Below are 24,532 nucleotides of genomic sequence, written 5' to 3'. Positions count from 1 at the left end.
TAACCCGGCATTTTGCCATGGCTCATGCGAGCCTGGGGTCCGCTTGACAAGTAATCCCAGGGATTGGCGTGAGCATTAGTTTTTTACGAAAGCGACTGCCATCTGACCTTCCAACCCAGAGGGTGAACTAGTTAGGCCATATTGGGATTAGTCCGGTTTCCTCACGATGTTTTCCTTAACCGAAAAGCGATTGATTCATCATCATCATCATTTCAGCCTATATACGTCCCACTGCTGAGCACAGGCCTCCTCTTATGCGCGAGAGGGCTTGGGCTATAGTCCCCACGCTAGCCCAATGCGGATTGGGGACTTCACATACACCTATGAATTTCTTCGCAGATGTATGCAGGTTTCCTCACGATGTTTTCCTTCACCGAAAAGCTAGTGGTAAATATCAAATGATATTTCGTACATAAGTTCCGAAAAACTCATTGGTACGAGCCAGGATTTGAACCCGCGACCTCCGGATTGAAAGTCAGACGTCATATCCACTCGGCCACCACTGCTTCACTGAAAAGCGATTGGTAAATATCAAATGATATTTCGTACATTAGTTCCGAAAAACTTATTGGTACGAGCCGGGGTTTGAACCCGCGACCTCCGGATTGAAAGTCGCACGCTCTTACCGCTAGGCCACCAGCGCTTTTTTTGCCATTTTTTCAATTTAGCAAGAACTCTAAATGTCATAACCATCCCGTGTGGTGACTGTAACTTACGTATACTGGCGGAAAAAAAAACGATTCTATCTTACAAGCTTTTATTTAGTTTATTTAGTTTCACCTGTCCGTTGTCTGTCGGTCTATAATCAAATCCTGCAAGTTAAATTTGATCCACTTCCCGGTTTCCGATTGAGCTGAAATTTTGCATGCATGTGTAAATCAGATGACAATGCAATATTATGGTACCAGCGAGCTGATCTGACGATAGAGACGGGAGGTGGCCATAGGAACTCTGTGATGAAACAACGCAACCTAATTGTGCTGTTTAGGGGTTTTTAGAATTGTCTCGATGAGTATTAGTTGTCTGTCGTAAGAAAAGTACAGTCAGCGATAAAAGCTTGTACCAAAAATGAAATTTTTGCCAAAAACTTATTGTAATTGATGTTTATCTTGCCACAGGAAAAGCTGCGAAGCAGTGATGCGAGCGCTCAGAGCTCAGACCGCCGCCCTAATGTCCGTGATTGGTCCATTCGTTTACGATCCGCTAGTGTCATGGGGTCGCGCGCGACCCATGGACTGCGGGGAGAGGACTAATGAGCAGGCCTTACAGCATCTTATACATATCCGACAGCGGTTGAACGGACTGGTGAGTACAGTTTAGTGACATAGGTATGTTACAGGCAGCCCTGATGACAATGATTGGTCCATTCGTGTACGATCCGCTGGTATCATGGGGTCGCGCGAGACCCATGGACTGCGGGGTGAGGACTAATGAGCAGGCCTTACAGCATCTTATACATATCCGACAGCGGCTGAATGGACTGGTGAGTACAGTTTAGTGACAGGTATATTACAGGCAGCCCTGATGACAATCATTGGTCGTGTACGATCCGCTGGTATCATGGGTGGGATATACTAGCCCCGATGCAAATGATTTCGTCTAGTTCCGCGCAACAATTTTGTTTATTTTAATAAATTTTACACATGAACATATAATGACCCAGTAATGGGAACCATAATAGCAATGTTTAATGTAGATTATTTTGATCGTATAATAAAATTGCATGAGACTCTTATTGCTGAAAAAAAGGACTTTTCAAAAACGTTGTCCAAATCATATTGTCCTCTCCTACAGCACTGCTGCATGCATGGGCTCGAAACAAAATTGTCAGTACATTGGCAGAGCCCTATTGCTTTCCCTGGTAATAGCCCTTTTCACAGATGTTGTAATCCTACCCGTCAAAAAAAAAATCATTATTTTTTTTCTTTCAGTACAAACGGTATTTCTTGCATTTGGATTTAGTTATTACAGAGTATTACCATATAAAATTAAATTACAGTAGTATAAGCATTAAATATTAGCAATTTTTAAACAAAAACATTATTTTTGAACAAACACGAGAACCTCAAAAAATGGGGTCACCTGACGAAAACATATGCATCGGGGCTCGTATCAGGCAGCGACATTGAATGCAGTGAGTCTGTATATGTAACAGGTGACCCTAATGTCTGTGAGGGCCCCCTTCATGTGCTTACGACCCTCTGGTAGGCGTACGTAGTATTAATACCTCATCATCATCATCATCTCAGCCATAAGACGTCCACTGCTGAACATAGGCCTCCCCCTTGGACCTCCATTCGTACTGGTTGGAAGCGACCCGCATCCAGCGTCCTCCGGCGACCTTAACAAGGTCTTCTGTCCATCCTGTGGGTATTAATACCTAAGTTTACGTTTTTAGGTTATTAAAAATGTATAGTAGGTGTACCGTTAGTTTTAAAGGTATTCGAGTTATAGAAGTGCTACTGTATGAATGTAAACGGGTAAGCTTAACATGTAAGAACAATTTGAATTTGCTTGCAATACATTTAAAAACCTAAAGGCTAAATTGTCACGCAATTTTTTTAAGTCGACTATGCCGTCGCTTGTAGCTCGATTGGTCGGTTGACTTATACGATACGTACATTATTTGTTTGACGTTAGCGAAGCAACTGTGTAAATAAAACCAATATAAAAACGCACAACATCCGGCCCCGACCGGATCTGTAGTTCATTAAGCTCGGTCTCTGCGATGTTTTCCTTGTGTTTGGTCTGCATCGATGGCGACAATTTTTTATATTAAACCATAAAGAAGGAAAAAACCTGGCAGACATGAATTGGGCCAGACAATAGAAAATAAATAAAATAAGGCCATTTAGGCCCCCCCCCCACATCTGGCGTCTTTCGAGCGTCGGCGTCTGTCGGCGTCGGTCCAGGTCCAGCGCTATGGAAAATGACGTCGCTGCGCAGTTGCGTCGACGCTGCGTCGACGTTGCGTCGACGTCGGCCATAGAATTGTAGACGCTGACGCTCGAAAGACGCCAGATGTGGGGGGGGGGGGCCTTATACAGTGGTTTAGAATGTCTGCCCATCATATTTACTACACGAGCTGAATATGACGGTTCAATACATCTTGTATACCTAATAGACCTCTGATATGTGATATCATACAAAAATTAAGCAGTAAGGTGTGGTGGTACTAGTGATCGACATGCCAATGCCCAATAGATGACACCCTGCTGTCACCTCTATTGACAATGGCTTAAGTTTCAAGACGACATGTACTGGGACCGCGTACAGCACCAGTACCGCCACCTTATGTAGATGGAAACCAACCTGCGGCGGTAGCACGGTCGCATTTTTGTCGCTTGTCACCATGTCCGTCACGTTCTAACAAGTAACTACCTATGTAAGTGCGAAAGTGATGGACATTGTTGTAGTTTTATGAATAAGGGGTTGTGCATAAATCACGCGAGGTGTTTACTTTTTGACCCCCCTCCCCCTTGGTGATATTTGGTGAGGTTTTTGGCTACCCCCCTCCCCTCACACAACCTCTCGTGTATTTGTTTGAAATTTTTTAATTCAACCTAATTTTAAGATAAATAGTATTGTATACAGAATTTCCTGTTCATTTTTCTATTTTCGTTAATTAGACTCGCTATTTTGAAGTTGTTTGAAGTACAGAGTAAAGATTTATGTTTAACCAAACCGAGAAAAAGTATCTACTCTAGTTGTAGGTCTTTTTTCCCTTAGTTTCGTTCACTGTAGAAAAATACACGTGAGGTTTCCTTATACCCCCCTCCCCCAACGTGATCAATCGTGATTTTTTCTTGACTCCCCCTCCCCCTATCGAACCTCGCGTGATTTGTGCACAAGCCCTAAGGGATCAAAAAGAAAACAAAATTGTAGCCTTTGACGTCTATGAATAAAATTATTTATTATTTTCAGGTAAAAACGAAGAATATGCAGCTGTCCCTGTCACTCTCTCCCGAAGGACAAGTGGAACACCTTATAGTCGAGGCGACTAGTGTTGTGAATCTGTGCCAAATGTACATAGGGTGGGGACCCTTCTTGTGATCGGTCTTATTAAAAGTGCCTTAATATGTGATAATAAATATATTCGATACATTAATACTGTCTTCTTGTTTTATTTAGTTACTACCAGGGATGTTGCGGATATTCGCATCCGCGGAACATCCGCATTATTTTCAACATCCGCATCTGCATCCGCATCCGCATAAAATCGATGCGGAGCATCCGCATGATGCGGATGTCGACCAAGTCGGTAACAGGAACATATTAGCGGTGGCGCCGGCGGCGTAAGTGCTAGGTAATTTCGTCATTATATATAACGAAATCGACTAGATCCCGAAAAGTCGGCCAAGTTACTGTTTATTAAATAAAACGCACATTTTTTTATGCTAAAAATGTAATGTTTGACGTTTTGTAAGTACCAAATCTTGACATCCGCATCCGCGTCCGCGGATGTGAGGCTTTAAATATTCACATCCGCTTCCGCGGATGTCAAAAAATCTGCATCAATCCCTGGCAATCTGCAATAAATTATTTTTATTTATTTAGCTGCAATTTTATATTATTTCGATGAGAGACTCAATAATCTTAGTAACCTGTTACATCTTCTTACGACATAATAAAAGTTGACTCTGTCACAAGGGCCTTGTGACAAAATCGCCTCAGAATACGAATGAATTCGAGATTGAGAGAGATATGCTTAACAATTTCGTTTGGTATGAAGTTTCAATCATCATCATCATCATCATCATCATCATCATCATCATCATTGTGACGTTTACACAATAAAAGTGCAATGCGAACTACCTGCAGGTCGACATTCTGTTGTCAACTGTCATACCGTGCAGACGGGTCGCGGAGCACATGCCTGACCAACTGAGTTTTATTTATTACCTCGCAATACAACAACAGAACCTAGACGTCACAATGGCGACGAGGATAAAAAACGTAAGAAAAAGAAAACAAAACCGATGTAGTTGCTAAATATCCGACAAAAAGTGATCAGTTTGAAATTATTTTTCAATGAAAGGGAGGGAGACAAATGACCCAAATAGCACAGGTATGATTGACCCAATGTGGACTTAAAATATAGCTCTGAGCAGCACATAAACATCTTTATAAGGTACACTTCTGGTACTTAAACTATATTTTGGTCGAGAAAAAAAACTATTTTTACGCAAATAGTATTACTATAGGGCACATTTCAACGTCTTATTCAGTTCAAATACTATTTAATGCTTTTAGCTTTCCAAAAACGGGTCGGTGAACAGAAATTAAGCCAAATACGGTAAAATAAGTTATTATAAAATAGAAATAAAACTTTTATAGCGACTGTGAATTTATGGAAGCGTGTAAAACTATAATTAAGCTATACGTATAATAAATAAACTGTCGCGCATATCGCTGTATAGTGCTGAATATGTCTGTTCACCGGTAATTTATTATAGGTAACTAAGTATACCAACGTGGTGCTGTCTGCGTTAACGGTTGTTGAAACAATATCTGGGTTCGCTGTAGTTTATAATTAGCTCACAAATGTATCAAATTAAGGGCAAATGCTTAATAATACTTCACATAATAAGGTTTATTACTTTTAACCGGAAGTCATCTACCTAAATAAATAATAAATGTACTCTTTATTTCGAGTCAAATTCAATAATAATCAACAGATCAGCTGCTAAGCCTGCTAATGCTGCTATACAATATGTGCTACTTAGTTTACGTGCTACTTAGATATGCATTTAAATTATTTAACCAAATGAGCATAATATATATATATTCTGGGTCTTGTTTCTATAATGTAAAAGGAAAAATAAGTAAACAAACTGATACTGTCGGTGAAATTTGTCGTAAAGCTTAAGCTCAATACGAGAATTCTCCAAAAAGGGAATTTATAGTTGTCAATGTTGTTGTGTTAATCTGATGGGTAATATTGCACTTACCCTCCTGGGGCCCAGCCATACAAGGAAAAATCTGAACTTGCTATTGAAATCTGAATCTATAATGTAGGATTCAGGGTTGATTTTGTTTTGTTTAAAATGGAACGAAGCAAAACAGATGCAACCGTGCTACAATTAAACACAACCTATGTCGCTAAGGAGCAAAATGTTATTGTTACGGCGACGCTGACGGCGAACATTGAATCCTGAACGAAGCGAGGGATTCTAAAATGGAATACTGAGTTTAGTGAGGGATTCAAGGGTTAACGCCCAAAGTGAAAATAATTTTGCTACCATGTGACCCATACTGTTTTTCACATCACATAATATATAAGGAAAAAAAAATAGGCTAGTCTAAAGGATTTAAAGAGTCTTAAGAGTCTAAAGCGTATAAAGAGTCTAAAGGGTCTAAAGAGTCTAAATAGTCTAAATAGTCTAAAGAATCTAAAGAGTCTCTAAAAAGTCTAAAAGAGTCCAAAGAGTCTAAATAGTCTTAATAGTCAAAAGAGTCTAAGGAGTCTACAAAGTCTAAATTAGAGTCTAAAGATTGTAAGAGTTTAAATGGTCTAAAGAGTCTATAGAATCTAAAGAGTCTTAATCTAAAGGGTCTAAGAGTCTTGAGAGTCTGAAGTTTAGAGTCGTACATGTATGCAGTAAACAGATTTTCCTGAAAATAATTATATTAAAATATCCATTTTCCGAATAGATGTAAAAAATTCAAATTTTACTGACCTTAGAAAGTATCTACTTACCTATTTCATCTGGTAGGACCGTGGGCCTTGGGAAGGTATGGTTAATAATTCTGCCGCGCCAGCAATGATTACGCGGTGATCGATTGCATTTGGAAACTCATGAAATGCTTACCCTGTCCTCCTTAAATAAGTTATTTATTTAAAAACGAGTTTTCAAATGCAAGTATCGCGGTTATGGTGGTGGGGCAGGGTTGCTGATGCCGATTATGGTGTATTTAAAATGACTAACTACACATTGACACAACCTTGCCTGTAAATATGACAAACAGGCAAAGTCGAGTTTCATAGACTTAAAAGCCAAAGGTATTAATGCATAGTTTATGCAAGATACGAGTTCCGTATAAATAAATACCTACAATTGGAGTGAAATCTCCGCGAGTGCTGCATGGGATATCGGCCCATGTAGTGCAAATGATAAGTTCTTCAAAATTAAAAATTAATATATTTCAGGAAAAAATCCATAAAACATTGTTAGTAATATGTGACTATAATTAACCTTAAAGATTGAAACTCAGGTTATTGTCACAAAGACTCGTCGAACTTTAATGTAATGTCTTGGGGTCCAATCCTATGTATATGTGTCTACCTGTTCTGTTTTTACACGTTGTGTTACTTCGATAACTCCTTAAGTACAGAAACCCGGTAGTTAGAAGGTACTTACCTAACGCACATGTTCCGTGCTTACTTACGGATAGTTTTACAATGATGTCTTAATTGTACGCTTTAGAATGTGCCTAAGTGTCGTGTGCCTGCTAGCTGCGAGCACTCCTCCAAGTACGCACGTTTTAGAAGCTAGTGTAATGGACATTTTCAAAGTTGCTGTCGACGAATTAAACTAATACCTTTCACGGAAACAGATTTGGTATGAACAATTCATAATTCGACTGATGCAACAGAAACTAGACTTTGAAAATGTCTAATCTAATCTATTCCTAAAGATTCTAAACGTGATTTCAATGCGGAAAAGGAAAACGATCTTATTGACAGATTCGTTGAAAATTGAGCCTCCGTGGATCTAAAAGAAATGTTGAATCTAGGGGTTTCAGTTACAATAAACAAGTGATTATGGAAAAAATATAGATAAAATATTAGGATGCAACGGAAAGAGTTTTGGGCCAACATAACAAACAGGTAGACAGGATTGCGATAATGGCGCCGCCTACCCCCTAAAAGATAAAATGTGCCGGCATGTGATAAATGTGCCTACAAAGGCCAATTCAAAATGCAAAGCACTAGGACTAAATGAATACCGATAAAAGTCGACGGGCCGACTAGATAAAAGTCCAGAAATAAATAAATTACCTAAAGCCAATCAACTAATTTTAGTGCCATAAGAACACATAATTCTATAAATTGACAATCAGGTCAAAGGTAAATTAAAGGTAAATAAATAGACGCTGGGTCTGTCACAATGCCACACATGTAGGTATCTAAAGTAAATGCTGAAAATAAAAACAAAGTACCAATCAGTGGCGATGCGTGAAACCTTGCACTCCCACTGGGCTACTTTATATATGACTTGTTCCTAATCGTGAAAACATACACATGCGAAAATAGTAACCAAGTTCGTAAAACGGACTGCCAAGTGATGGCATCAATATCGGACAATTACCCAGATAGCCATGAGTTTTAAGTGTAATAAAAAGGCACGTTAGAGGGAAATTTATACTGTGTACGTATAAAACCCTAAGGACCAGACGTGATCTTGATTGCACCAAACTACAGTTTGCCAAATTGAGGTTGAGACTAACAAATCAAACAAACCTTGTAAATTGAGGTTGCAGATCGAACCTCTTTATATTTTCAAGAGTACATATATATTACATATATTATCAGAGAGTGATTTACTTAAGTCGTTGTTTAATAATTATCGTACTTTCGGTACTTAGTACCAAATATGAACGAAAACCCAAAATGGCCTAGGGTTTTATTAAAGCAACGGAAAAATAATAAAGTAAAGTGAAACCGTGTTCATCTGTTCATGGTAATGACATTCCATTGGTTCCTTGTAAAATATAAATAATTAGAGTTAAACAATATACTCGTATGCCACAATCAAGGCAGGAAAATGAACATACACAAGTGCTAGTTTTGCTCTATAATATATTTTTAAATGATTGAACCTAATGGAAACAAAATGTCTATAAAAATAATAATAATTAATGTGACTGTAATCATGATCAAATTAAGACTGTATATTGTAGTCAAGGGCTACTGTAGACTATAGTCAAGGCTAAAATCAACTTCCAATTAGTAAGCAAGTATTGGAGTTGTTTTCATGACATAAATATATGAGTAACAGTAAGTTGCTAGATTAACAGAACAGGTATTGATCTGTATTCAGCAAGTATTGTATTAATTAAAAAACGGTAATAAAATAATATATCCAATCCAATGCAATTTATAATAATAACGGTCAAATATGTAGGTACCTACATCATTATACCTGAGTAATAGAAATCTACTTGTAGGTAGGTATAGATCATGGTTGCGTAAATATCATACCAGGCCGCGTAGCCGGGATACCAATCGCTTACGCTCCGTAGCGATCGGAACGCAGCTGTCACTGTCGCACTAATATCGAAGAGTGATAGAGAGACATAATGCTTTTCGTTGTCGAAGCGATGGCGATTGTAACCTTGGCTAGGCCGGCAATACACAAGTAAAACTAAACAGGTTGTGATGTATCTTGTAAGACTTTTTACCTTATTTAACATTGGACCATTTACGTATATTATAAATTGCATCCTATCTATATATTATACTGTATTACCTATCAAACAACCCAAGTAAAACTGAGGCAATCGGCTGTTGCCAATAAATAATGTACAGGTACGAGATGTTATTAGAAAGCAACCTGCTTGTAACAATTTTATTGGAAACTCTCGAAATAGATATTAATGTTTGAAACATGTACATAGCTTGAATGCTAATGGAAAAACCTAGAAAAGTGTAAGCATCCAAAGAAAATGTGTAGCAATTAAGGTTAAACTCGTAAGATATTTAAACCCCGAGTTATCAATGTGAATAAAAGAAAACAGACTCAAAACTGCAAAAAGGAGAAGGACAGGGACTGACATTGTAAAAGTAAAACCATAATTGTATTAAAACACTTTATTACACTAAACAAGTACATAACAATAAGAGAAGAGAATAAATATGTACAAAGATGAACTTATCCTTTTAAGGGGTCTCTTCCAGCTGACCGCTAAGCAACTGAGAGAGATACTAGGAAGAGTTCTAAATATTCCAAGATTGATATTGTTAAAAATGTTTATCGTTGAACTGTTGAGAAATAAATATATATACACCTAGCCGAGTTTCTTCCACCGGTTCTTCTGGGGTCTGAGGTTAACGCTGTTTTCCGGACCGGTGGCAGTAAGTCGAATTAGAATCTAAATTAACCTAGCAGTTATAAGATAAACAGATGTGAGATGGTTGAACTATTGTTGCATAGCTAACGCATAATGTAAAATAAATAAATCATTTATAAAAAGGAAGAGATGTGACGTTTACACAATAAAAGTGCAATGCGAACTACCTGCAGGTCGACATTCTGTTGTCAACTGTCATACCGTGCAGACGGGTCGCGGAGCACATGCCTGACCAACTGAGTTTTATTTATTACCTCGCAATACAACAACAGAACCTAGACGTCACAATCATCATCATCATCATCATCATCTCAGCCATAAGACGTCCACTGCTGAACATAGGCCTCCTTGGACCTCAATTCGTGCCGGTTGGAAGCGACCCGCATCCAGCGTCTTCCGGCGGCCTTAACAAGGTCGTCCGTCCATCTTGTGGGTGGACGTCCTACGCTGCGCTTGCTAGTCCGAAGTTGAAGGTGCATGTGCAGTTTCATTACCTACTTATTATTCAGTGGTGTTTGATTTCTTATGTACAGGTTCGGCTCATCATTGCTCCGAGCAATTATTAGGGTTGTCACAACTTGACGCCCCTTTGCGTGTACGACCACAGATAAGATAATGATTGAATTTGGATAATCCTAAATAGACGAAAGGGACAGCATGATTCGTCCCTGAATCGCTGTCAAACTTCGGTTATGTGGGAAGTTTCTTTTCTGTACGGTAGTAGGTACTATTATCTAAGTCGGATTCACATTTGTCTGTCGTGTTGTGTTGTGATGCATCAAAACAGTATCGGAATCATACATTTAATATGGTTGCGTTCACATTTCTCCGATGCCGTCTGTTGTGACATGACGGCTGGTGTTGTGTCGCATCACAAGCGATCCCGGTCACGACAGGCAAATGTGAATCTAGCTTTATACACAGAGCTCATTTCCTTCATGTCACACCAGCTATCTGAGTTAGTTATTCTACTAGGTATTTCTATTCAGACTTAACTTATGATATCATCTACGTTCCCTCGGGCTAGTCGGGCTTGACGTAATACCCATATTCATCTCTAAATACGTAAGATCGTATCAAAAGTATGCCAAATGAAGCTTATTCCTTCTATTTTTCTCTAGTTAATCATCACAAATCTGTTGACCCGATCTTTTTATCGCGAATCGTTACCCGCCAGGCATTAACATACAACATGAATTGAGCCTGTATAATACGTCACACTATCAGGGGACGGGTGATATATTCCAATCCGCTCATTGTGAATTCTTCCTGTGTCCGGGATGGGCTTCCCACCCCGCCCTAGGTTTGTCCTCGATGCTTTGCGGATCAGTTATTCGACCTTTAATATCATAATACTTGTTCATCAAATTAAGCTAATATATTCAGAGGACGAACATAGAAATGCCATTTTAATTTTTATTGATTAGGTACTTACGTAAATATTTCTTGAAATTGAGTGAGGCCAATGGAACGAATGGAATAGAATCTGATCGCGGAAAATAATATAATTAGGTATTTTAGAACATTGACATTTTCTCAAAAATGTAATCATAAAAGCGACTTCAACAAACTAATCTGACGGATTAGCCCAAAAGTCCAGTAGACCCGGGCCTAGGACGGTAAATTGTGACAGGAAATTCGCTAATGATAAGAAGAAATAACTCAAATTGTAGTCAATATGATGGGTGCTGAGTAGTGATACAAACAGGGCTCGGAAACCGGTATTTGCTCCATACAAAAATACCGGTATTATTACGTTCTTTTTCGTTCTTTGGTTTATTATTTCTTTTTTAATTAAACAATCTGATAACACAAATTCGTTACCTAAATACATGATCCAGTCTTACGTAAAAAGCATAAAATAATTCAAAATATTGGTCTATTTCGGGGTTTTTAAAAAATACCGGTTCCGAGCCCTGGATACAAAAGACTCGAGCCCTGTTAGCTCTTTTTTTAGGGCTCGCCTCATTTCACGACGCCTAAAAGGCTAAAAGCCTATTTTACTAATGAAATAATAAAGGCTTTGAGCCTTTTAGGCGTCAAGAGATGAGGCGAGCCGTAAAAAAGACTCACAGGGCTCGAGTCTTTTGGATCACTAGTGCTGAGAAAGGGGCGGCTACAGGGCTTGGGCCTAGGGCGGCAAAGACTGCAAATCCGCCACTGTCGCTACCCGAAACCAATCAGATTGTCTATCTATCACCTATGTTTACTTACGCAGATTGACACCACCACCAACCACCCTATTGACATCTTATAAACACGGATAGGTATTGATTATATCGCTTAAAGGGAGCAAGGCACCCTATCTGTTAATTACACGTAGGTTATTACTCGCAAGCTCAGTAATCCGTCTAACGCTACGTCTTACGTAGGCGAACAACGCGCGAACGCGGCGCGGCGCGGCGCGGCGAAATCAATCCTTTGATGCCCATAGAAGTGTCCTACGTAAGCGATCTCGTTGCGAACGCGGTGCGGCGCGATTTGCACGCGAATGTCAGGCGGCGCGGCGCGGCGCGGCGCGGCGGCGGCCGCTTTCGCCGCGCCGCGCCGCGCCGCGTTCGCGCGTTGTTCGCCTACGTAAGACGTAGCGTAATATTGCACGAGAGTGTATCTCCACTCAGCACTTGACTAGAATTGCGGACGGAGCATACTAACAATGCCGAGATAAGTTATTGTTTATGAGTTCCGTTAGTAGATGCTTAGAACTAGGAGAGCCATGAGCGGCATTTAGATTTTTAAAACTTTTCATGCTCCAAGTATCTGTAGGTAACTACACTTATAGGTATTTTAAGATCTATTAGTTGCATTGCATATATGCAGTTTATATGCAAATTATTTCCCTTCCGGCTTTGCGTGCTTTTTTTGTAATATTGTCTACTTTTTTTACATATACCTATATACATATTTTTATATTAAGTAGATCCAAGTTACGAGCAATGCAGAACAATATAACAAAAGGATATATATATAGGTACATCTCAAATGGACTCCAATATGATGAAATGCTAAGAAAACTAAATGCATTCGATTTTCTTTGCCGAATGTTAAACCAGTCGATACTAAGATACTTTTGAATAATGAATGCTTAGAGATGGTAGATAAAGCACTGTTTCTTGGTTTAACATTGGACAAAAATCTACAATGGAGTCCTCATATAAGAACACTAGCAAACAAATTAAGTTCGGCCGCTTACGCTGTGAGGAGAATTAGACAATTGACTAATGTTGAGACAGCTCGCCTTGTTTATTATAGTTATTTTCATAGTGTAATGTCATATGGTATTCTGGTTTGGGGCAAAGCAGCTGACATACAGACTATATTTGTCTTACAAAAGAGAGCCATTCGTTCTATATATAATTTAAGGGTGCGTGAATCATTAAGAGACCTTTTTAAAGAAATTAATATTTTAAGTAAGCTTCCCAATACATATATGATAGTATTATTTATGTTGTTAAGAATCTAGACTCCTTCACTAAGAATTCTGATGTCCATAACTATAATACTAGAAATAAAAATAAGCTTGCTATCAGAAAGTTTCGTGTTCGTAAGGTACAGAAGTCATTCGTTGGGCAATGCATTCATTTTTATAACAAGTTACCTGAGGATGCTTTAAGATTACCCTTTCCAGCTCTTAAGAATTACTTAAAAAAGTCATTGATGTTGAAGGCTTATTACAGAGTCGAGGACTACTTGACAGACAAACATGCATGGTCCAAACCAGAAACTATAATAACGACAAGTAGCAATTAAAAATATTGTATTATGTGTAGAGTTAAAGGTGACTCAGCTCAGGTAAGAAAGCACATCAAATTGTATAAAAGCATCTCATAACAATCAGTCAGATTCATATAATATGTATTCTCATTTCTTTTATTGATTTTAATTTCTTTTCCTTTTGTAAGATTTGATATGTTTTCTGAAAGAGCTACGTATTTGTGATTTCATGTACATATATGTTTATTTTTTATATCAAATTCTATAAAGTTATGTACTCACTGAGTATAATTGCATGAATTCTATAGTAATTTAAATTGTATTTTTCTTAATTACTCGTAATGCATGTTAATTATAAGACGTAATAATGTTTTGAAAAGATGTGTCCCGCCGAGTTTGTTGCCGGTCCCGTATTGGGATACCCTCCTCCAATTGAGGGGGGATTTAAATCTTCTCGGGGCAGAGGTGTACGGTTGGAGCCGGTAAAGGTTTATTTGACGTTCATAAGCGCATTGTAATATGCCTACTTGAATAAACTATTTTTTATCTTTATCTTATCTTATCTGAAATTATTGTCGATTTTCGAAATAACCCAACTTGTTTGACCCGAATATACATTGCCGAGTAAAAGTACCTAATAAGTAAATACGTAATAGGTATGTTATATAAAAATTCCAATTATTCATACGTAACGTACCTAACGTTAACGCTACTTTTATTGTTTCCAAATGCCCTGCGGCATTAGAGAAAACATAAATCAAAGATTCCCCGCAATGCAATATCAGAGTGCATAGTATTCCGCCGGCTAAGTGGGAGTCGGTTCGCGCACGAAGGGTTCCGTACCATTAATGCATAAAACGGCAAAAAAAACGTTTATTGTATGGGAGCCCCCGCTTAAATATTTATTATAAGTACCTATATAGGTACCTATTCTGTTTTTAGTATGTGTTAGAACGGCAACAGAAATATATCATCTGTGAAAATTTCATCTGCCTAGCTATCACGGTTCATGAGATACAGCCTGCGGGCGCAGCACGGTTCCATTTATATCGACTATCACTATGCGCGTCCCTTTCGCACTTACATACTTGTTAGAACGTGACAGGTATGGTGACAAGGGATAAAAACGTCACCGTGCTACGCTGCCTGGTGACAGACAGACAGACGAACAGACACATGGACAGCGGAGTCTTAAATAGGGTTCCGTTTTTACCCTCTGGGTCCGGAACCCTAAAAAGAGGGGTCATTCTTTATGTGTGTGTTCCTGGCCAAAGCTAGTATCGGGGTCCTCGCGTGCCGTCGGTGGCGCGGTTGACAGGCAATATCCGGATGATCCATTGTTCGCCTCATTGCGGATTCTGTGCGGCGATGTGCTTTCAGCCCTTGCCTTCCCGAGATAAGGTAAATGTAAATAGCAGGAAACGCACGCTCGTTAAGAGGATAAGTAGTGATTTAAAGGAGCCACTTTTTAGGGTTCCGTACCCAAAGGGTAAAACGGGACCCTATTACTAAGACTTCGCTGTCCGTCCGTCCGTCCGTCTGTCACCAGGCTGTATCTCACGAACCGTGATAGCTAGACAGTTGAAATTTTCACAGATGATGTATTTCTGTTGCCGCTATAACAACAAATACTAAAAACAGAATAAAATAAAGATTTAAATGGGGCTCCCATACAACAAACGTGATTTTTGACCAAAGTTAAGCAACGTCGGGAGGGGTCAGTACTTGGATGGGTGACCGTTTTCTTTTTGCTTTTTTTTGTTTTTTTTTTTGCATTATGGTACGGAACCCTTCGTGCGCGAGTCCGACTCGCACTTGCCCGGTTTTTCAAGTCCTAAGAATACCTAAAGATAAAGGAAATTGAGTGTCAATCGACGCGGATACTCACTAAGTCAGCTTGAAGGGAGTTAGGAGGAGGAGGGAGAAGGGAGAAAGGAGGAGAAGGGAGAGGGTTTGAAGGGAGAAGTGTTCCATTTGTTCCGTTTTTATATGCAAATAAATTACTCGTTTAAAGGATCATACAGTTTACATAATGAGATACTTATCCTTCTCGTGTATATACATAACAATAGTCGAACATACCAATGTAAAGCGCCCTGAGTTTAAGTACCTATCGGAATGGAAATTATACAATGGATACATACTCGTATAGAATAGAGATTATTGCTTAACGTAAAAAAACGTACTTGGATAGTAAAATCGTGATCTGCCCTAGGGCAGAAACGATCACTTTCAGCCCACTTCATAGATAAACAATGAGCCACTTTCAGAACATGATGAGCAATGAAAAACAATTAAGACTGCATCGAAGAATAATGGGATTATTGAAACGCCTTCGGATATATCTTTCTTGACGATATAAGTGTTGTCGGAAGCCGACACACGAATGCATTAAAATTGACTCCTTAGAAAAAAAATCATAGTTACACTCTGGCGGGCATGCTTGCCTCAGCACGGCCTTATTGCCAGTGTCTACGAGTGTGAATATATTTTTGGACGGTTGGCTTGTAAATTAAATTATTTTTTTTAAATTAAATTAAATTAAAGTAAATTTTAAATTAAATTAAATTAGATTTATTTAAGACCAACAAAGGATCAATTTCGTTAGTGACACATTTTAATCTTACAACTAATGTTAGTAGGTATACACACACAACTTATTGACTATCTATTACATATATATTTACATAATAATATAAATTAATTAATTTAATTTAAGCACATGTGGAGTGCACCACAGTGGTTCAGGTAGGCCCCATCAAACCTATCTGCATACATGGCTAGGATGCTGTTGGTGCTGTTCCTCACTCTGCATAACAATGAAGTGGCTCTTTTGCGCATAATGGCAGCAAAACTATTCACGCGCGCCTCCGCAAACATTGTTGACGCGCTGCAGTAGCGAGGGAGCCCCATCAGCACGCTAAACGCATTATTATACTGTACGCGCAGGGCACTGTACTGTTTTTGTGTGTAGTTCACCCACAGACTGCTGGTGTAAAAAAAAAAAAGTAAGTGTAAAGATGTTTGTAAACTCGACTTTCCAAGTTCTGTTAGTGGAGGGAGTGCCAATGAAATCACAGTCCACTTGGTATTGCAGTGTTCTCGCTTATTTGAAATTGGCACCGGAGACCCTGGCAGGTGAGATAGTATTGGCAAACGATCCGCTTTCTAAAGTTTTATGCTGCAATAAATCGCTTTTCGGTGTGCTTTATTCCTAGAATACTTACTACGTTTTCGTTATAATCGTACCTATCTGCAAAAAAATATTCAATAACAAAGGACATTTGAAACCAATATGGTAAAAATTTGGAGTCTAATTTCTACCGCTGTTGTTTTCGATTTGTTTAAAGAAAAATACTGCAAGTGATTTTACATACATACTTACCTAATTAAAAAATTAAAACAGTATTTATTATTTTCTCCAATCATGGACAATATAGCCCCTTTTCTATTTTTAAGGCACTGGTCCCACCGCGAGCTAGTAAGCTATGAGCTATCGGCTATAAACACGAACAAAAGATAAGCACTCCCGTGTAAATAAAAGAGACACGGCGATATTTATAGTTACTCGCCCAGCGGTGAGCTATAAATATCGCCGTGTCTCTTTTATTTACACGGGAGTGCTTATCTTTTGTTCGTGTATATAGCCGATAGCTCATAGCTTACTAGCTCGCGGTGGGACCAGTGCCTAAGGGTCAAATTTAGCTTTGAGAATGCTCCAAATTAAATGTCAATTAAGCAAATGCATGCTTTACATTACAGGGAAATTCCGCGCGTGCTTATAGAATGCAGAATTGGACTTACGTATTTTTTCTGGGCTTTTTCCAGTAAATGGAGGCTTTTGTGCCAACTGCTCTAACTAATGCAAAAAATATTAACTTTGCTTAACATATTTATTTATCTTTAATATAAATCTTGAATAAGATTGCAACCACGCTGTCTACACGGCTTTGAATACTATTTCACCTATGTGTAGTTATCTCTGATTCCGTTCAAAGGAGTACCAGATTGAAAGGTTTAAGCTAAGCGCTATTCCGCTAGTGAGTGCAGGAGCCGAATAAAAGTTTACTTACGTCGTTTGGGATACTCCCTGCCGTTGCAGTATTGGGAAACGTAAGTTTCCTTGATAAGTAGTACCTAGTATAACACTATTGCACAAAACAAGTACACACACACAACACAGAGAGAATACAGTAAATGTGTACAAAGTCGAACTTATCCCCTAACCTAAAGGGATAAGTAGTCGGGTTATATTTCTATTGTTGTCGTATTGCGGTCTGTTGCGGTCGAAAGTGGAATGTTCGTTATCGTTAAGAATCGATAGTAGGTAGGTAATTAGTTTATTTAAAAATGTATGACGTGTAAAATATATTTTAGGTACTACCTAATAAATAAACTAGCAGTGCAGCGTTACTGCTGCAGCTATACAATCAGAATGTACTCTTAAAAGGTATAATTATATAACATGGACGTACGTTGTACCAGACGAAACTGCTATAATCAATGACCTAGGCAAACCGGTACCAAGTTCCTAGTCTAAAGTACCACCACCGGATTTCTCCCGGGAAGAATCTACGGCTAGACTTGAACTGTACAAATGCTGTTTCGTTTAGCCCCGCTTACATTATGTGGCCCGCGAAACAACGTGAATGCAGGGTTTATTTAGAATAGGGTTTGTAAAAGCTTCAAGGTATTTGCAAATTAGGTTATAAAAATACGTCGATTTTTGTGTGTATATGGATGTAACTATGGGTTTTTATTGTCTATTAGTAAATCGTTTTGTTTATTTCACGCGAACAATATATATATATATATCTATATATATAAATGCAAGTGTCCTGACTGACTGATTCATCAACGCAGAGCCCAAACTACAAAAGCCAGAAAGTTGAAATTTGCACACCAGATTGCATTTATAAAGTGTACAAGAGATAAGAAGCGATTTTGAGAAATTCAACCCCTAAGGGGGTTAAAAAGGGGATGAAAGTTTGTATGGGGTTAAAGTTTTCTTTTAAGCTAGGAATTTGAAACTTCGTAAAAAGATATATTATTAAAATACAAGAAAAATAATTTCAGCGTTTTTGAAAATTCATCCCCTAAGATGGTGAAAAAGGGGTTGAAAGTTTGTATGGATATCAAAAAAAATGTCAAGTGGTGGAGTTGAATCTTTGTATTTAGGGATATTATTAGAAGACAGGAAAAATAATTTCAGCGTTTTGTAAAATTCATCCCCTAACAGGGTTAAAAAGGGGTTGAAAATTATAATCCATTACAAATGCTTTGAAACTTCGTAGAAAGGCATAATAGCCGATTACAAAAAATGTGATTGCAACGCTTTTGGAAATTCAACCCCTAAGGGGGTTAAAAAGGGGATGAAAGTTCGTCATCGGGTGCAAATTTTATTTTAAGCTAGGAACTTGAAACTTTGTAAAAAAGTATCAAATTCAAATATAAGAAAACTAATTTCAGCGTTTTAGAAAATTCATCCCCCAAGATGGTGAAAAAGGGGTTGAAAGTTTGTATGGATATCAAAAAAATTTTCGAGCGCGGGACTTGAATCTTTGTATTTGGGGATATTATTAAAAGAATATAAAAGTAATTTCAGCGTTTTGTAAATTTCATCCCCTAACAGGGTTAAAAAGGGGATGAAAGTTTGTATGGGGCTAAAGTTTTCTTTTGAGCTACGAATTTGAAACTTCGTTAAAAGATATATTATTAAAATACAAGAAAACTAATTTCAGCGTTTTTGAAAATTCATCCCCTAAGGTGGTGAAAAAAGGGTTGAAAGTTTGTATGGATATCAAACATTTTTTCGAGCGCGGGACTTGAATCTTTGTATTTGGGGATACTATTAGAAGACAATAAAAGTAATTTCAGCGTTTTGTAAAATTCATCCCCTAACAGGGTTAAAATGGGTTTCAAAGTTTAAATCCATTACAAATGCTTTGAAAATTCTTAGAAAGGCATAATAACCGATTACAAAAAAAAGTGATTGCAACGTTCTTGGAAATTCAACCCCTAAGGGGGTTAAAAAGGGGATGAAAGTTCGTCTTCAGGTGCAAATTTTATTTGAAGCTAGGAACTTGAAACTTTGTAAAAAGGTATTATAATATAATACAAGAAAACTAATTTCAGCGTTTTTGAAAATTCATCCCTATGGTGGTGAAAACGGGGTTGAAAGTTTGTATGGATATCATGCAATTTTTCGAGCGCGGGATTTGAATCTTTGTATTTGGGGATATTATTAGAAGACAATAAAAGTGATTTCAGCGATTTGTAAAATTCATCCCCTAAAAGGGTTAAAATGGGGTTCAAAGTTTGAATCCATTACAAATATGCTTTGAAACTTCTAAGAAAGACATAATAGCCGATTACAAAAAAAAGTAATTGCAACGTTTTTGGAAATTCAATCCCTAAGGGGGCTAAAAAGGGAATGAAAATTCGTCTTGCGGTGTAAATTTAATTTTAAGCTAGGAACTTTAACTTTTTGGAAAAAAAGGTAATAAATTAAAAAACATGAAAACTAATTCAAGCATTTTTGAAAATCATCCCCCAAGGTGGTGAGAAAGGGGTTGAAAGTTTGTATGGTGATCAGATATTTTGTGAGTGCGGAATGCGGAACTTGAATCTTTGTATAAGGGCATAGGTACCTATTATGAGAATACAAGAAAAGTAATTTCAGCAACCAACATCAAAATCCACTTGACTTAAAACTTCATACAACTTGCTAAAAAAGAAAAGTACTTAATTTTAACATTGCTTGGATATGTAAATTATAGGTACTAAAGATGTAAAATGTTGAAGATAAGATACCACGCGGACGAAGTCGCGGGCAACAGCTAGTTGGTAATAGTTACCTATGTGTTATACCAAAGAATATTAGGTATACCTATACAGGTATATATCAAAATTAATAAATGGATACATTAGCCATTTATTAATTTTGATATTACTGCCACCGTCACAATGTATGAAATGGTATGGTAAAGAAAGCAAATTCCTTGGCCGTACTTATTCTACTAATCAAGTCACAAAAGGGTCTACAAATCCTAAATATTTCTACCATACCTTTGTCTCTTTAATGATAAATCATTAGTCACGATTAGAAAGTAGGTAACAATTTTTCTTTCTTTCCTGTACTGTACAAGGAAGGATAATATAGAATATTACAGTAGACTGGACTGCAGAAAACATCAGTGCTAAAAATTAATTTCCGAAAGTTAAAGAACCAGAAATATTATTATATCCAGGCGAAATACGATTATGACGGCCTTTGTGGAGTCTTAATAAAAGAACTCTTTGCTTTGAGTCAATATATCCGCAGAATGCCCAAGGTCCGGAGTATCGCTGCCTTCGTAGATGCCTCTATTTTTCTGTGCCAGTGTTTTAACAAATCTGGAAGAATATAAGAAAGCAAAGAATAGTTCAAAGAAGAATAGAGCCATAGAAGTGTAGAAAAAAAGTTCCAAATAAGTATCATGTTTTACAGGGTGCCCAAAAATATGATTACGTTGACAAAGTTTTTTTAAGAATATTTTCTTACTTAAATCTTCTTCCTCGGGGTATCCCGGCATTTTGCCATGGGGACCTAGGGCCCGCTTGACAACTAATCCCAAGAATTAACGTAGGCACTAGTTTTTACGAAAGCGACTGCCATCTGACCTCCCAACCCAGAGGGGAAACTAGGCATTATTGGGATAAGCCCATCACCGAAAAGCAACCGGTACCTAAATATCAAATAATATTTCGCACATAAGTTCCGAAAAACTAAAAAAAAAATCTCTCACAAAATGTCATTAAAAATTAAAACTAGTAGTACAATAGTAAGTACAATAATTTAACTACTTACCTGTAGAAATGTAAAAAGCCATCGCGCTTGTCCTTGAAGCTTCTGTGTTCCTCTTCAATATACTTTTGAAAAAGTTCGTCTGAATCTTTTAAATTAAACAGATTATCGTCATTAATTTCAATTCCATGATCACTTCTTAATGCCTCCTGATGATCACCTTCTTTGACCGCATCATCTAAATTAAAATTTATTAATAAACAAGCTATAAATTCGTAGAACTAAGCTAAACTTCCAAATACTTAACAGAAAAGATAACATAGCTTTTGCAGAATTATTCAACATTATACTCTGTATCTTTAGGTAGGTATTTAAATAAAAGTAAACAAACAATTTGTACATTTTCGGGTGGTTATAACAATTATTGGTTAACCAAATAACCAACCAAATACAAAACCACCCAGATCTGTCTGTTTTCGTCTACCCTCAACTGGCTTAAGGAGCCATTAGAGGTAGAGTTTACTTTTATATTAATATCTAAAGGTTCTGCCTCGTGACGTAGTAACATCGACCTAAGTAAATAGGTACTCCAACTGCACTCACAAGTCTTTAAGTGAATAGCGTAGCTTTCCTCAACTTCCGCCGGGTCCAAATCTGCATATTTATTCATCACATAGACGGTCTTGCTCCCCTGCGATGTAGCATTCAGTGCCGCAGCGGCATTCAAGTTGTTTACAAATGCCAAATAATGATTACTTTCATCAAACAAGTTTTTATATTGTTTATTATATTTTAGCTTAAAATCGGTAAATTTATCGGTTGCATTAGCAACTGTATAAACCGTCCCATCAATGTCTGGGATATGGAATATCAGAGAACAAATAAATACAACGTGAAACATCTTTACGTGGGAATAAAAACAACTGGCGGAATGGATATGTTTTTCTGAACACCTATCATTTTGATTAGTATACGGTACATCTAATCGATTTAACGCAAAACACACCATCTCAGATATCGCTACCCGTTTGACAATCATACCTACTAAAACGACATAAGACATCATTTTGTACGAACACAAAAGAGCGACCCTAAATAAGAAGGGATTCGTCGTGTAATCAGCTAATCTTGCGTGAAATACAGAATTCGAGTTCGACACGCCGTAAGTGGCACGGAATTTACAGGCGTCTATATTAAATCTCCTGTTATCCGACATTGGACCGGGACAATGGGAGAGATTTAGACAAAGTTCTTGGCCGAACGAGGAAAATTTACATTACAAACAAAAAGAGAAAGCGAACTTCCCAGACGTGAAATTACAAACGTAAGGATCAGGGATACATTCAGCCCGTCGCGAAATATTGCCGAGGAGGGCACTATCACATGTCTGAAAGGATCTTTATTTATCACTCGCTTTTAGTCCCACTTCCTGGCCTTCCCAAATAAAAGCATAGTCAATGAAATATTGACCGTGAAATCGATGAGCCTTAACCCTCACGCTCTCTTTGATCTTTATGATGTCATTCCAGGATATATTTCCATCGATACCTACTGAACAAAGACATATTCAACTACTGCTATATTATTCATTGTCTTTATCCGAGCGAATGTCGAAACGAATGTAATTAAATTTAATATTCATGGGTAAGCTAGATCCTCGCTATCACCGCTGCGGGTACGAATTTAATTTTGGGCCTTTGATCTAATATAATATTCGAGGGTAAACTCTAAACGCGTTAGGCCGGTAATCTCTCCATGCTCTAGAGCCGTGTGATTAAAATTTCCTCTCATTACGAATACTATTAGCCGGGATTGGTCGAGATTAATTGCGTTCGATTAGTTTCTGCCGGCGAAACTTATTCCATCCGTCCTCTCGTTTAACCTTATATCGATTTGCTATTTTTTAACCTTTTTACCCGTCGTGACTGAGCTCGATTGACCACAGTCGTGCATGATTAATTTCCAATAATTCTCTCCCCCTTTTCAAACGCCATCAAATCTCTATGATTTATTGCTAAAATATCGGTAGGCAATCAAGATACGCAAAAATCGTTACGTGTTTAAGGATCGGCTCGTATATTTTAGATTTTGGTGTATGTGATATTCCGTATTTAGGCCAACGTCGTTCTCATTTAGAAATACATATTTCAAAGGATGATTGTATATGTATAATGATTCCATCAACTAATATTTTACATTTGTGTAAACACTGTTATTTCTATATCTGTTCTTGGCGAAATTTATTCAGACTCCGTCACTCAGATTAGGTTACGAGGATAAATATATTCCAAGTGCTTCCCAAAATCCTAATCACCAACCTTATATGGCTGCTATAAGTACCTATATAAAATCGTGTGACATCATAATAAATACGTGACTTTCTTCACAGATGAGAAGACACGAGCTGCCGACTAACACTCTATCGGAGCAAATTGATTTTCGAACAGGAAATATTGAACATTTTCTAGACACAGCCGAGCGAGCGCTGCATCAACAAAGTGTGCGCAATAGTGCGCATCACCTACTAAATATTACGTTAGCTATAGTTCGTTTTTTTAGCATTGGAAAGAACTTGCAAGGAGGTAAGCGATCTTGACATGTCTTTTAATTGAAAAACGCTTTTTAAAAATCAAAAACTATTACTTATGAAAGCAGAAGAAAATAAATGATCGTATTAGTTAGATTCATTATCAATCAATCAATCAATCAATCAATCAATATATTTATTGCTTACTTTACATAAGAACTTAACTTAGGTACAAAATGCGGTGTGGTAAATTGCTATACATATGGATATATTTTTACTTTTATGGATATGCAAGGTATAGCGAAAGCAAGCTACCCTCCGTACTAGTTTACACTGTATTACGGCAAGGTAAGGTAAATGTACGCTTCACCGAATGCTTAAGCCCTAGACTTACGTTTAATTTTTTTATTCGTTCTGATATTTTCTTACGA

At 37.8% G+C, this 24,532-nt stretch overlaps 2 protein-coding genes and 1 long non-coding RNA gene across 3 annotated transcripts in view; 1 reads left to right on the top strand and 2 right to left on the bottom strand.

Annotated features, from left to right (window-relative positions):
• Positions 1-4,113, top strand: part of LOC134667207 (serine/threonine-protein kinase ATR-like) — a 33,082-nt gene extending 28,969 nt beyond the window's left edge. The window contains exons 29-30 of the mRNA XM_063524534.1: positions 1,119-1,305; positions 3,925-4,113. Of these exons, the coding sequence (XP_063380604.1) occupies positions 1,119-1,305; positions 3,925-4,053 (316 nt within the window). The 3' untranslated portion in view covers positions 4,054-4,113. The remainder of the gene's footprint in view (positions 1-1,118; positions 1,306-3,924) is intronic.
• The window catches only part of LOC134667223 (uncharacterized), a 470,671-nt gene that overhangs the window by 439,838 nt on the left and 6,301 nt on the right, over positions 1-24,532 (bottom strand). The gene's annotated exons all lie outside the window — the stretch shown is intronic.
• On the bottom strand, positions 21,052-22,482 carry LOC134667605 (uncharacterized). The gene is made up of 3 exons (XM_063525036.1): positions 22,178-22,482; positions 21,638-21,812; positions 21,052-21,183 (listed from the first exon to the last, which is right to left on the bottom strand). The coding sequence occupies exons 1-3, from the start codon at positions 22,473-22,475 to the stop codon at positions 21,072-21,074; spliced, it is 585 nt and encodes a 194-aa protein (XP_063381106.1). The 5' UTR covers positions 22,476-22,482; the 3' UTR covers positions 21,052-21,071.

The sequence above is a fragment of the Cydia fagiglandana genome, chromosome 9 (genome assembly GCF_963556715.1).
Source record: "Cydia fagiglandana chromosome 9, ilCydFagi1.1, whole genome shotgun sequence".
Lineage (NCBI taxonomy): Eukaryota > Metazoa > Arthropoda > Insecta > Lepidoptera > Tortricidae > Cydia > Cydia fagiglandana.
This window is presented reverse-complemented; position numbering and strand designations above follow the sequence as displayed.